General features: G+C 34.4%; 2 protein-coding genes across 2 annotated transcripts; one reads left to right on the top strand and one right to left on the bottom strand.

Moving 5' to 3' along the window:
- The first annotated feature begins 92 nt into the window (after window positions 1–92).
- LOC136820047 (protein HEXIM1-like) lies at window positions 93–1,317 on the top strand. Its single transcript, XM_067076280.1, has one exon. It carries the CDS (start codon window positions 247–249, stop codon window positions 982–984), a length of 738 nt encoding a protein of 245 aa, XP_066932381.1. The 5' UTR covers window positions 93–246; the 3' UTR covers window positions 985–1,317.
- Window positions 1,318–4,592: 3,275 nt separating this feature from the next.
- LOC136820046 (chondroitin sulfate synthase 2-like) lies at window positions 4,593–12,165 on the bottom strand. Its single transcript, XM_067076279.1, has 7 exons — window positions 11,386–12,165; window positions 10,848–11,064; window positions 9,527–9,793; window positions 8,562–8,709; window positions 7,908–8,069; window positions 7,279–7,474; window positions 4,593–6,833 (listed from the first exon to the last, which is right to left on the bottom strand). The coding sequence occupies exons 1-7, from the start codon at window positions 12,151–12,153 to the stop codon at window positions 6,423–6,425; spliced, it is 2,169 nt and encodes a 722-aa protein (XP_066932380.1). The 5' UTR covers window positions 12,154–12,165; the 3' UTR covers window positions 4,593–6,422.
- Window positions 12,166–13,808: the final 1,643 nt, after the last annotated feature.

Here is a 13,808-nt window from a genome sequence, read left to right as displayed (position 1 = left end):
CGCTATCCAGAGGTTCAAGGTCGTGCGCTATTGTTAAACAACATATAAAGCCAATCAAAATGATTGCTTTTATCACGTGACCAAAACCTCATCCAAAGTTTGGGAAGCTTTGCGTCGAAAAGTCAGTCAATGTTTAGCAAGGTCGAAAGCCAGACGTCGTTATTTTAAAATCGTGAATACATTACTTTTTTTGCTTTTTAAAGAAGAAAAATTGAGATTTTAAACTTTATTCGCTACTAATTTGATATGGAAGTTGAAATTTCTAATCTGGAGTCCCCAGAAAAGTTGAAAAATGGTCCATTAAAGACAGAAAACGTCGAAGATGCGTCTCCGAATGGAGGTCTGGAACAGAGTCCTCGAAAAAAACAACAACAAAACAGCGAGCGCCAGCAGAATGGAAACAGTTCACAAGTCAAAGGCAAACCAAAGAAGAAGCATCGAAGAGGAGCCAAGAAGAAGCACAGGAACAAGTACAAACCCTACAACAAACTCACATGGGATGAGAAGAGAAAGCTTGACGAAAAAGATGCAGTCAAAGCTGTTCGAAAAAGGGAGGAACTTGTTGCTCAAAAAGGTCGCCCAATTGCACCTTACAACACCACACAATTTTTGATGGAGGAGCACGATCCTGGGGATGAAAATTTCCAACAACACCATCATCATTCTAGTACTAGCAGTGCAGAGGGAAATGGAAAGGACAATGATGACAATGATGAAAGTTGTAGCTCATGTGCTTCAAGTGATGAATATTTCGAGAAAGACTTTGATGAATTTTACGAACGTGTTCATATTGATACTCTAAACTCTTACACAAAAGAAGACTTGATAAAGAATTGTTATGATCTAGAACAACGTATTGAAAACCTTGAAAGAGAGGTCAAATTAAAGGACAATAGATTGCAAGATGTTCAACAATTACAAGATGAAAATCAGAGATTATTGCAAGAAAATAATGAACTGAAAGAAAAAATGATCAAAATTTAGGCTTTTATCATGAAGAAAGTTCTTCTTTTTATATTATATTTTCTTTAAACTAGGACTGAGTTTCTAAACGTATAAAACATATATTTAATGTAGAGTGTTTTTAATGCCAAAAAGGAAAATCATTAGTTCAATTTATGGGACAGATAAATAAAATTTATTTATGTGCGTGATTTTTCCACGCACCAGGAAATTTGTAACACAGTGATTTTATATTAGGCTTACACATTCAACATTGTACCATGTTTTATTTAGTTCTGTACATATATTATTTTATGACATTTTTATTTCTTGTGGATAAAAACTTTAGGAAACATCATTGGATGGAAAACTGTATCTTCTCTTATTCCCTTTTTTATCTGTCACCCTTTACTATACGTTTCTTTATAAGAACGTGAGGCTGAAAATCTGAGCCTTAGATTTTAAAAGATATTAAGAAAGTACTCTTAGGTGCCAAATAAGGGGGGTTGGAAAAATTTTTCAAATCAAATAAACGGGGGGGACCTAATTACCGGGGGGGGGGGGGGTCGGAAAATGGACCTTAAAAAAACCCTAAAAGGGTCGAAATAGACTAGATTGAAGCTTTTTAGAGTAAAACAATGAACTTTCCTTTTGGCTGGTAGCTGGGAATTTTTTCAAAAATTAATAAACGGGGGGGGGGGGGGGTCCTAGTAAGGTCCGGGGGGGTTGGAAGAAAATCGAAAAATTTACAAGCGGGGGGGGGGGGGGACGTTTATTTGGCACCTAAGAGTATTAGCTTTCCCAGATTTTACTTTAAAGTCGCATTCTATCAGGAATGTTTAAAGCACCTGTCTTACAGCCATCGTGGAACTTCTTCCAGCAGTGGGGATAAAAATTTCTATCGAAATGCCACTAGGGATAGAAATTCTATTACGTTTTGGAATGCATTTTGTTCAATTTAACTTTTATTAATGACCGGGGGGGGGGCACTCGATAAAAAAACGACCGTACGTGCGGCCTAAATTTATCGGACCCTTACAGTGCAGAGATCGACCCTTACCAGCTTACGGTCAGATGTTCCTAATTTTGCACCCTTAGAGTGCACTTTTTCTCACCTTTGCTCATTTCGACCCTTTCATTTTCGTTTACCGTGAGCGTCCACTTTGGGAAGCTTGGAAAAGCGACTCTTAAAAGGCCGCCCGAAGTATGGGGCACAGTCAATTTTCTGGTGGGTCGGGGTCCCACCAAGTTTATGACACAGAGTTTTTAAAAATGAATTCATTCTGTAAATCATCCCCTTATATTGTTTGAATATTTGCGGACATATTTACAATATTTTGAGTACGCTAATACGATTTTTAATAGCTTGGGCGTTCAGTTTATTAAATGACGGTCACCTGCGACGACGAACCACTCGGGTGAGTTAGGGCGTGTCTAGATTTTTAAAAATCACAAATCCCGAATCCGCGACCAATAGCACCCATTCTCAGGGATTCACTTATGGATTTTTAGATGACCTATACCTTAAGGTTTCAGGACCCGGTTGTTACGTAATTAAATATTAACCTAAAAATTAATTATTAAAGAAAGTGTGAATTATGACGTCATCAAATTATGACGTCATAAATCGTAAATTAGCTCTAACTCTATAAGTACATGTCGAATCTTTGTCAAATTTGGATCAAAGATGCATCTTAATGGTGCCGAACTTTTCAATGAAAAATTTTTTGAAAATTTTGATGACGTCAGCAAAAAATGCAAAAAATCGAAAAATGTAATTTTTTGCTGACGTCATCAGATTTTTCCAAAATTTTTTTTCTCAAAAAGTTACATTTCAGTTAGATGCATCTTTGGTTCAAATTTGGGAAAGATTGGACATGTATTTTTAATATTATAGCGATTATACGATTCATGACGTCACCAAATTCGATCAAATTATGATGTCATGATTACAATTTCTTTAATAATTAATTTTTAGGTTAATATTTAATTACGTAACAACCGGGTCCTGAAACCTTAAGGTATAGAGGTACTTTAGAGCCCTAAGTGGATCTCTGAATCTGGCTGCTATTGGTAGCGAAAACTTAGGGTAAACTGTTAGGTTTCTGAGACTTGCCCTAAGTCACTCGAGCAGATTACGGTGAAAAGTTCTAAATGTGGGGGCGTACGTTATTTCGATCTTTTTTCTTCGGAATTTCGGAAATCGGGCAAAATTCCTTCGTTTTTCGGAATACTGAAATTGTTTCGGTATCGGAAATCCATGAATTTTTGCTTCGGAATTTCGGTGTTATAAAGTTTTTATCCCACTTTTTCGGAATTCATACATGAAAAATCAAATCTGATGAAAAATTAGTCAAAACGAGGAAAAATACCCAGAAAAATCGGTATCGGAATTGTAAGTATTTTTTTACGGAATCTCGGAAATGTTAGAAAAATTGTTCGGTATTTCGGAAACTGCAAACCCCGTACGCCCCCCCCCTAAATCGGGTTAGACGAACCTAAGTTCAAAAAACGATACGCCAACCACAAGTCATTCTTCGCCAACAAAAAGTACGAAAAAGAACCTGAACTTTTCAAAGGAGATTTGGAGGTAAGTTGAAACGAAAGAATCGTTCCCCAAAGATTACTTGGAAGACAGTCCTTAAATGTTCACCGTTCAATCGTCGAATCGTGCTTCGCTGATATTTTTACTCTGACTTAATGAAAAATTAGATATTGCCACATTCGGCCAACCTGAGAAACTGTTAAATTCAAAAGAATGAACTGATTTCGAAATGCCAGCATGTAAATAAGTTCACCCTCAAACTCCACGGCACCAAAGACTGAAACGAAGTCAATTATTTTGGCGCGACTTTACAGTGTACAGTATAGTATTTTCAGTATAGAATTTTTGACTGAAGATTGTAAATCAAGCTTTGAAAAATGTAAATTTTGTGTAAAATCATATGGGATGAACAAACAGTGAAAGATATTTGTCTTGATTCATTTATCGCCATAATTTTAAAAACCTTACATAAAATAGACATTAAACGGAATAAAATTCTGGAACCAGAAATAGCCGGACCCCAAACCATTTAAGATTGATCTATTTGGCATTTTTTCATCATTTTTTCGATCCCAAAATCAACCACTAAAATCATTTTCTCTTATCCCTCCCTTAAAAATTTCATTCTTAAAGTATGTTTCAATGATATAACCTACAACGAAGACAAGAAAGTCAGTAACTTGACACGATTTAATTGAAATTGGGGTTTTGCGCTTGTCCATTTTTCATCTTCATTTTCCAATTTTTTTTTTTTTACTTGATTTGGTACTATTCTACACTTGAATATCTTTTCAATTTGTCTCCGCAAAGATTATATTGAGATGGGCTTGACTTGATTTTCAAACGAATAGAGCCTCTTGGGTCTCTTGAAGTTAATGAAATTAAACATTGAAAACACTGGGTTTGTCCCGTTTGTCTCTCGATGCCGATAATATATTTTATAGATAATTTCTTAAATGTATTTCTATTCTAAATAGGTCTTTTCATAAATTTTCGTCACGAACGAAACTTGTCTCATTTTAACATGCTTAACAAGCCGGTATTTTTATTGAGACGTTAACTTCAATTAGTACGATTAGCAGCATATACATTTGTCTAATAACTAATTAAAGCTTTAATTGAAAACGAGGCAAATGTAGCTCATGACGTTAACTTACGAAAAGGTCGTTATTATATATACAATTAAAAATTAATCCCTCATATAAAAAATCTTCGTAGATAATGCGTTATAAAATTCAATAATATACAGTGTGTCCGCCAAAAAAGCGGACAAATTTTTATATAAAAGTAAAACCCTAATTATTTATTTTTTAATCTGGGTTTAGAATAGTTGAAATAAGATTAAAATTTTCTGATCAATCAATAGATATTCAATTCTCAAGATGATTGAATAGGTTTTGGAGATTATGGTCGTGTTCAGACCTGAAAGTTTAAGTTTAAGGTTTAAGTAGTACCTTGTTGATATGGGAATTCAATTATAATCACTTTTCTTTTGTCATCATCGATTGGCGATCTCGAGGAATCTCCTTTCCTAACTTGAAATCATGTCATCTTCTCTCTTGAGATACTTTGAAACAAAAAAGATTTCAGGGAATCCCTCTGATTTCGTCTATTCAGAAAACTGTAACGAAATCGTAAAAACTTTTTTTTTAAACCAGAGGGTGATTCCTTTTTAAACTTTGGTTTAACTAATGAGGAGCGTGCCGTTAAATACAAAAGGAATCTAAAAGAAACTTGTAGACCTAATTGATTTAAACCTTGGTCTGAACACGACCTATAGGTACATAAGGGTCATAAAATTTCTCATAAATCATGAAGATTTTACTTTATATAAAAATATGTCCGCTTTTTTTGGGATACACACTGTAATAGCATAACACCTCTGTTGGGATAAACAAATTGCATAAAAGGATTAGAATTATGCAAGCAGATACTTTCGGCAGATGATATCCACAGTTAATTTTCCAAAATCCTTTGTTATCTTAGTTTAATGAAGATAAAACAAAGAATTTTTGATAATCCCGAGGAGAAAAATTCTAAACAAAATGTAATGCTAACAGCACCGTAAGATCAACCCTGTCGCATCAAAAAGTAGTATTTTTCCAAATGACAAATCATTTTATTCAGAACCCGTGAAATCTGTTTCAATAAGAATGCATATTGTCTAAATTTTCAATAATTCTTTCGCACCCATTATACATAAAAAAGAATTGTATTTCGATGTCGAAAATGAAAATTACTGTTACTTAAATTTAATTTCTGCCACTTTTGAGATGTTCTGCTATTTCTGCTGACGTCATCAAAATATTTACAATCATAGAATGGGCTCTTCCAAAAAAAATTTTACATGGGGGTTCAGGATATATTGTCCGGGGGTAGCAAAAAATCATCAAAATTTGCCTTGTCCGGGGTGTAAATTTGCTCTGTCCGGGGGTAATTTGGTGTGTCCGGGGGGTCAGCAGATGCCTGTCCGGGGGGCCAAAAGTCACCCTGTCCGGGGGGTAAATCACTAAAATTTGTTATATCCTCCAACCCCCATGTAAAACTTTTTTCTGGAGAGCCCAATACTCCTTTTGATATCATTGGTAAAAATTTCATAAAGTTTTACTGAGTAGTTCTCAAGATATTTAATTCTCTTGTTTTATGACGTCATCATAAGTGGCCTAATAACATGTTTGAAATTTGGACACGCATTAATTTCCCTGAGGAATACAATGATAATTGAAAACTCATATCTACTTAAGAAAATATGCTAAATATTCAAAATACAGATCCGGGGAACGACCTTAAAGTGGGGAGGCTGAAGGCTCAAAATGAGATAAAATTTGCTAGGAATTTGAGAAAAAAATCTCATTTGCTCAAAAGTGGGGAAGTCTCCCCAGTCTCCCCGCTTCCGCCGGGCCTAAAATACATATTTCTAATGCTGATAATATGTCTATGGTTTTTTCGAATTATTAAAATCAAAGAAAACTTGAGCTAACTGAGCTCTATTACCAAGTCTTTGTGAATTCTTAAAATGACATTCGGTTTTATTTGTTTTGACATCTGAAACACAATTCTCAAACTCATACCAAGTATGAAGTTCACTATCCAAAGCTCTGAAAACATTAAGATTGGATCCTTCAAAAACACCAAGAATAGTTTTATTGTTAGGCAAGTTTTCATCAAGGAAGTCATTTTTCCACATACGAGCTGCTTTATAATCATTATTATTGAAACAGCCAACTTGATATGAGTCTCGACCCCAGAACCCGGTTGTGGTGTGTACTTCTGAAAATGCTGGTTTCTGCTTGCCATTGTAAACAATGTCTGGATTGTATTCCAAGAAAGGAATGGGGAAAAAGACCTGAAAAGTAAAAAACATTAAAATTGTTAATAGAATCAATGGTGTGCTCTCATTTTAAGTGATTATCAAGCAATAGATACTGACAGAATGGTTAAAAATATGTCTGACTGGTCTCTGAGGAAAAATCGTAGAAAAATCTTTGGAAGATTTCGATACATGGCGATGACACATCTATCTTGTTTTCAAACATCTCGAAACGTTGGATATAGAACCTTCTAAAGACAATATCCTGTGCCTAATTACATGCTTCAATACACTCCTTCTGCACTCTAGTTGAATTTAGAAGGTGAATCTAATTACGGTGATGAAACTAAAGAAATGCAATTGTTCGAATTATGGAGTTATGAATTTTTAAGCTTTATAAGGTTGAAGGGGCCAGAAAACTTGTTCGAGTTAAGGAGACATTCGAGTTATAGAGATTCCAGTTAAAGAAGTTCCACTGTACCTGCAATCCAGTCACTACATTAACACGACATCTGTTTAAAAAATTGACAGTGAAATGATTATGATGTGAGAGCAAGAGTATAAGAGCGTTGGAAGGTAGTTTCATTGACACAATGTCCATCACCAAGACATCAGAAATGTGTTTAACACCAACTTGTAACCATGGTAATTGAGCCCACATGTATGATTGCTTGTATCTGAAAATATAAGAAGTTTGCATTGGGGGTTGTTTAGTGTTGATAAGAATGAGATCATTGTTTTTTGAAATTAGCCGTAGATATCGGGTCTGTGTACAGACAAGTAAAGATTTGACTGAAATTTTAATTTCTGGACTGTGGAAATTGTGTGAAAATTAATTTTGATAGGAAATTTGAAAGGAATTCTTCAAATCTATCAGTCATCCTTTCTTTCCGCAATATAAACTTTATTAGGCTATTCCAGATGTTGAGGAGGTTAGATTTTCCAGGTCCAGGTACTCTCAAAAAAATTTCGGTGAAAATCCAAATGAGACGTATCACAGTACATGAAAAAATCAAGGAGTCTCTTAAGGGTATACAGGAAATCCTCCAGGGAGATCTAGAATTTTAGAATCAAATTTTCAGGAAAAGCCTAAACACAAGTAATTCGCACCTTGAAATCAGATTTTTGAATTCTAGAAACGGTTCTTTTTCTTCTTCAAACTTCCCATCACGAATATTGACAAAGACAGTTAGAAGAACAACATTTTCTCCAGATTGTAAACAAAGTCTTTTGTACATTTGCATGAACTTTTCAAAATATTTCATGTCATCCCTTCGAAAAGAAAAATACCAAAGAAATTAAGTATTTGAAATAGGAAGCAAGGTCAGCAATGATTTATTTCAATACATACTGAGTAATATATGTTTAGGTGATATGCTGTAACGTCATTAGAAAAATAGAAAAAAGCAATGGAAGAAAATAAAACATAACATAATATCATCCAAAGACTGTTCAATATTTTAACGATCTTTTACTAGTCCCAGGTGATACCAATACAGTGGAATCTCCATAGCTCGAACTCACCCGAGAAACGCGAATTCGCAAATTTGTTTGAATTAAGGTAATTAAGAGTTATGGAGCAAGTATCTATAAGGAATTGTTAACTGAAGGGAGGTGAAAACTTGTTCGAGTTAAGGAGACATTTGAGTTATAATAAAGGTTCGAGCTAAATAGACTCTATTGTATATCTTTTCAACTTTGGGTAGAGCAAAACTTTCTAAAAAACCCAAATTGATATAATGAAAAGAGTTATTTTCTACTTACTTGAGTAACGGTAGTACAATGTGTATTCCTTTCTGTTCTGTTGCAGCTGGCATTGAAAGTGATTCAACTCTGGAGAAAGGTCGAAGTAACTGATAACGATACACTTTATCTGACGATTTGTCCTTCATTTCAATCAGATATTCTGCCCCTAAAGAAACGGTCATTTCACAGCTTTAGCGATAGTGTCTGTACCCTGGTCAAAATTCTTGTCAAGATCTTACTAAGATCTTGGAAGGGTCAAGAATCCTGACCAGGGAATCAAGAAGCAAGAGAGATATAAACGTTAGAACAACCCGCTGATCAGACCTTCAAAATTGAGGACAGTCAAACAAAGTCTGATTTACCATCTTCCTCATTCAGTCAGGATAAACACAAATGAACCACTACTCTTAGGTGCCAAATAAAGGGGGGGGGGGTTGGAAAAGTTTTCCAAATTAAATAAACGGGGGGGGCCTAATTACCGGGGGGAGGTTGGAAAATGGACCTTTAAAAACCCTAAAAAGGGTCAAAATAGACTAAATTTAGGCTTTTTAGAGTAAAACAAGGAACTTTCCTTTTGGTAGCTGGGAATTTAAAAAAAAATTGGGGGGGGGGGTTATTTGGCACCTAAGAGTAACCATCATTGAAACAGAAGAAACAGAAGACATTTCGTGTTGCGAAATAAAACTCACTACTACCCGAGAGAAACGATTGGAAAATTGCACTGTCTGTCTTGTCTTACAACATCATAATATATACCGAAGACTTTGTGGTGATAAGTTGTCAGAGAAATTTTGTACTATCAGAGAAAAGCTTCGTTTCATAGAATTTAGATACAATAGACTTGCTAATTCAAACTGTCATTCAAACTGGGTATATCTAATTTGAACAGACAAATTTCTATTTTCAAGTTCGAAATATGGAGACAAAATGTAAACTTTTAACGAAGAAATAGTGAAAAAAGATTCAAAAGGCAGTAAAAATACCTCTTTTCGGATCAACTCTGTGATATCCATTTAACAATTCCAATCTACGATTTCCATATTTTTGATTGATAGCTTGTTTTACTGTTTGTAGAATCTCTGTAAAATCACCATAATATGAAGCAGGGAAAGATGAGGTTGGCTCTTGATCAGTGAAAGCATACATCTTGTTTTTATCAAATAATGTCCATTGAATAACTTCAAATCTTGATGATGGTCGGAATGGTCGCGGATAGCCTAGTGGCCATGTTAATTTCTTCTCCAACACATCTAAGAATTGAAAGAAAATTTATAATTGGTTTAAAGGCGTAGGCTTTTTTGAAGGTCATTTAGTTTTGTATGGAAAAAAATGTACCATCGCAGTCTGAGGCGACCCGAAGAGTCCTCTCTCTATAACTGTCTTCCCTAAGGTAGGGATGATAGACGCCACTCTTTCTTCCTGGATTGCTCGCCATTTACCCTCGATTCTTCTCTTTAAGATATTCTTCTATTCAAAATGTGCATTAAGCAGAGAGATAAATCAAATACTATTTCGTATTAAGCGCGAGGTCTTTGGTATAACCCAATAGGGGATTGATCCCGGTATCTTGCGCATCGCAGCACCCGAATGCCCTACCTTTGCACTTCGGTTACTACCATCTGAGTTGCCAAAAACTGTTGTTTAAGAATCTCATCTAACGTTTTATAGACGCCGTGTGTCCTACTGGGTTTATACTTATTACGATTTTAGTTCATAGGAATGATAATTTATGCAGGATAATACACTTTATAGTTAGAACCAAATGAAAATCACGCTGTTGAGTACAAAATAACATCGTACCGTATATTCTTAAGTCGATAATTCCTAATTTATTAAGAATAATTTCGCCTAATTCCTAGGCTTATTCAATTTAATAAATTGTCAAATATTATGTACCTGTCATATTTTGTGAGTAGGATTTTCCAGTCGAGTGTGTAGTTTTTAAAGCAGTCAACTGTCACTTCAGTTCCAGAGAGTTTTGGATGTTTGTAGATGGTCCCGAGTAGTCTGTTGTCTGGTCAGTCGTGTAGAGCGTCAGTTTGTCGTCATAAGTCAAAACGAACACACACCTTAGAAGCAGATTCACATACAAAAGTCACACAAAAACGTCGAGTAGAGCTCTGATGGGTTGTAAATTGCACACATAAATTGCATCTCAAAATGTCCAAAGTATCTCTCAGCCAATCAGAGCTTTTCTCGACTTTTTTTCCGTGACGTTTTTACATGAATCTACTAATAGGAAATTTGTGTACTTGAAATCGCCATTAATTGGTACTCAGATATACGTAAATAAAATGAACAAACCGTTTGGCACTCTATCATGAAATTCTTTGATCGAAGCTTGTAAGTTACGTGAAGTTTTTAAAGTTTCCTTTAAACGTTCTTGAACGATAGTTTTGTGTAATTTCAACATATCCGTGTTTGATTTGAGAGGAGCAATAGAGATAACATTTAGGGTGTTTCCATCTCCTAAAACTCGTTGCATATTGCTGCTTTGGATATTAAGAAATCGTTCGGAATTCTAAAACGAAAGAAAAGTCAAAACCGTTGTTTTAGAATATTAGGATTACTGCAAAAAGCAGAAAAATTCATCTACCTTCAAAAAACTAGATTTTGTAGCTTTGTGGATTCAAAAGTAAATTTAAAAGTAAAATTTTAATCGAGTTCTAAAATTTAATAGTAAAAAAGTCCTTGAAAGGTAAAGGCAAAAACGCAATTTGTTTCTCACAAAAAAAGAAAAGTTTCCAAATAATCACAATCGATTAAAGCATGCAACGTAGTTTGAGATTGTAAATACCTTGGCAAGAAAATATCTTTATTATTAGAAGAAATAGAAACTCACGCAAAAAAGTGTTTCCTTATTTCCCAGTTTTGATAACAACCCAGAAGGAAAACCCGCTCCATCAGTTTGGTAATAGTTTGAAAGAGCTGTATGACTCATTATAACGCCATGGCTTGAAGAGCATTCTCCTTTAATTTTATTTGCCAGTATGATTGGTTGTGTCGAATTCAACCGTTTTAAATGATCTCCAGCATTAACCATATTCAAATAAACATTATCATTACTCAAAATAAACCAGTTATATTTATTCAAATGGTGATCTTTCATATATTGTACAATACGCAATGAAAATTCCAAATCACTCGACGTGTCCACAATATCTGGTAATTGAATGACGTTAAGGTTTAATTTCTTCACAAATCGGTTATGAAATTCACTGTCTCTTGAGTACGGTGTGAAGAAAACAACAGTCTGATCATCTGAAGACCACGTGTTATTAATGGTCACACCATTGGTCATAAGTTGTTGTTCACTTATTTTGACACCAACAAACATTAGATTTTTGAAACCAAGCTCACTGTATACAAAATAAGGCCTGTAGTCATTGTTAAATCGATTTGGTTTTGCCTTTACTGTTACTGGCTTTTCTATATTTATGCTTCGACCAGATTTAGATTGTTCTTTTTGATCCAAAATAACTTTATCGTGACATTTCGAAAGTGCTTGATATGACGATGAAAATTTGAGACGTATAACCAGCCCCAAAAGAAAGCCTGATATCAGATAGACAAATATCTTTGGATTTTTGTTATTCATACTTCGATTCATTGCTTTGTTTTTTTTACTAGAAAAAAGAAAAAGAATTTATTGAAATTGTCGGATTATTGTCCACAATCTATCATAGCCAATTCTTTACAAAAACATTTAAATCTGAGAAAATAGTTTCAAAATATTTGAATCATTATTGAAAATCAAAAAAACTCAAAAGACTACTTCGTCACGTCAAAGCTAAAAAGACTTAAGTTAAATTACTACAAATATGAGCTGCTGGTGAATTCCTATTCAAGGGGTCATTCTTCAGGCCTAGAAAGCCTTATCTACCAAAATTTGACCTCTTATGACTTGTTTATAACATAATACTGGTTAAAATCGACCATTGTTACAGTACCAAAAAAGGGAGACCTTACTTAGTCTTGCCACAAACTATCGTGGTATCTCTCTTCTCCCAATCGCAGCAAAAATCTATAACAAGCTTCTTCTGAATAGAATCCGAGTTCATGTTGAACCCATTCTGTGTAAAAATCAAAACGGTTTTCAAAGTGGTCGTTCTACTTTAAGCCAAGTTCTTGCTCTTCAACGAATCTTAGAGGAAGCTAGAAACTTCAATCGATCGTGAAGCAATTTTGATTTTTGTTGATTTCAAGAATACAACGTTTAACAGTCTCAACTGCGCACGCGTATGAACAATTTGCCATTGTTTTGATTTTGGCAACCACGGGAAACTTCACTCTCCCCTGTAAAAAATGGTAGGTAAACATCCAGTTCTCATAAGAAAACCCAGCAGAGAAATGGCAGGTAAAGAACTTCTTTTAATCATAACTTCTTTTCCTCTAGATAATTTTGTGAAATTTGACCTAATTTTCATTTTAAAATCAAATTTTCAGGAACCGATAATAATTGTAAACGTCTTAATTATCTATATTCCTTTGCCTCACCGAAAAGACGACGTAGTTGTGATTTTTTCACCGATAGTCGGGGCAAAATGGACGACAATTTTTTGGCTTGAATCAAAGGACAAGTTATAACTAACAAGAGATATATTACAAGACAACTCAAACTGAAACATCAAAATATAGTCCCTTTCCTCCGCTTAGGAACTAACTGTTTTTGGTTATATCCGGACCAGAGGTACTCAGATACTAGACTAGTAAAAGAAAGAAAAAATACAATTAATCGAACGTTAGTAAGAAAAAAAATAATAATCAATTCTAAAATTAATGGAACTCTTCAAGGTACTCTAATAGTTTTCGTCCCTAATTTATTTTTTCGAAAAACTTTCCAAGCCAGAATTTTATTCCACCTTATGTAATTTTTGGGAAAATTTTTTGAAGGTTTTTTTTTTTGCCTTTCAATAAGCACTTTTCAAAAATTTTCACAAAATTTAATATTAAAACCCCCCCCCCCCCACTTATTTGGATTTCAAATTAGGCTTTATACCACAGAAATTTTAAAATGCTTTTAAATTAAAAAAAGAAAAAAAAAAGTACGATTTTCGTGTTTTTCAAAGAATTTTTCTAATGAACAGAAACAAAACAAAAAAATGAAGTCGTTCTCATCCAGTCAACCAAATTGCTTTTATTTTGAAAACGCAGAAATCCAAATTTTATTACTTAATTCCTCGTGTCATCCCAAGAAAGTTTTAAATCTTTCTTGTTCATCCTTCTGCTTTTCTAACCCTTTTCATCGGTACCATAATGTGTTTA

The sequence above is a fragment of the Clytia hemisphaerica genome, unplaced genomic scaffold (genome assembly GCF_902728285.1).
Source record: "Clytia hemisphaerica strain Z4C2 unplaced genomic scaffold, Clytia hemisphaerica genome assembly, whole genome shotgun sequence".
NCBI classification, from domain to species: Eukaryota; Metazoa; Cnidaria; class Hydrozoa; order Leptothecata; family Clytiidae; genus Clytia; species Clytia hemisphaerica.
The sequence above is the reverse complement of the archived record's forward strand: the minus strand, read 5'-3'. Positions and strand labels throughout refer to the sequence as shown.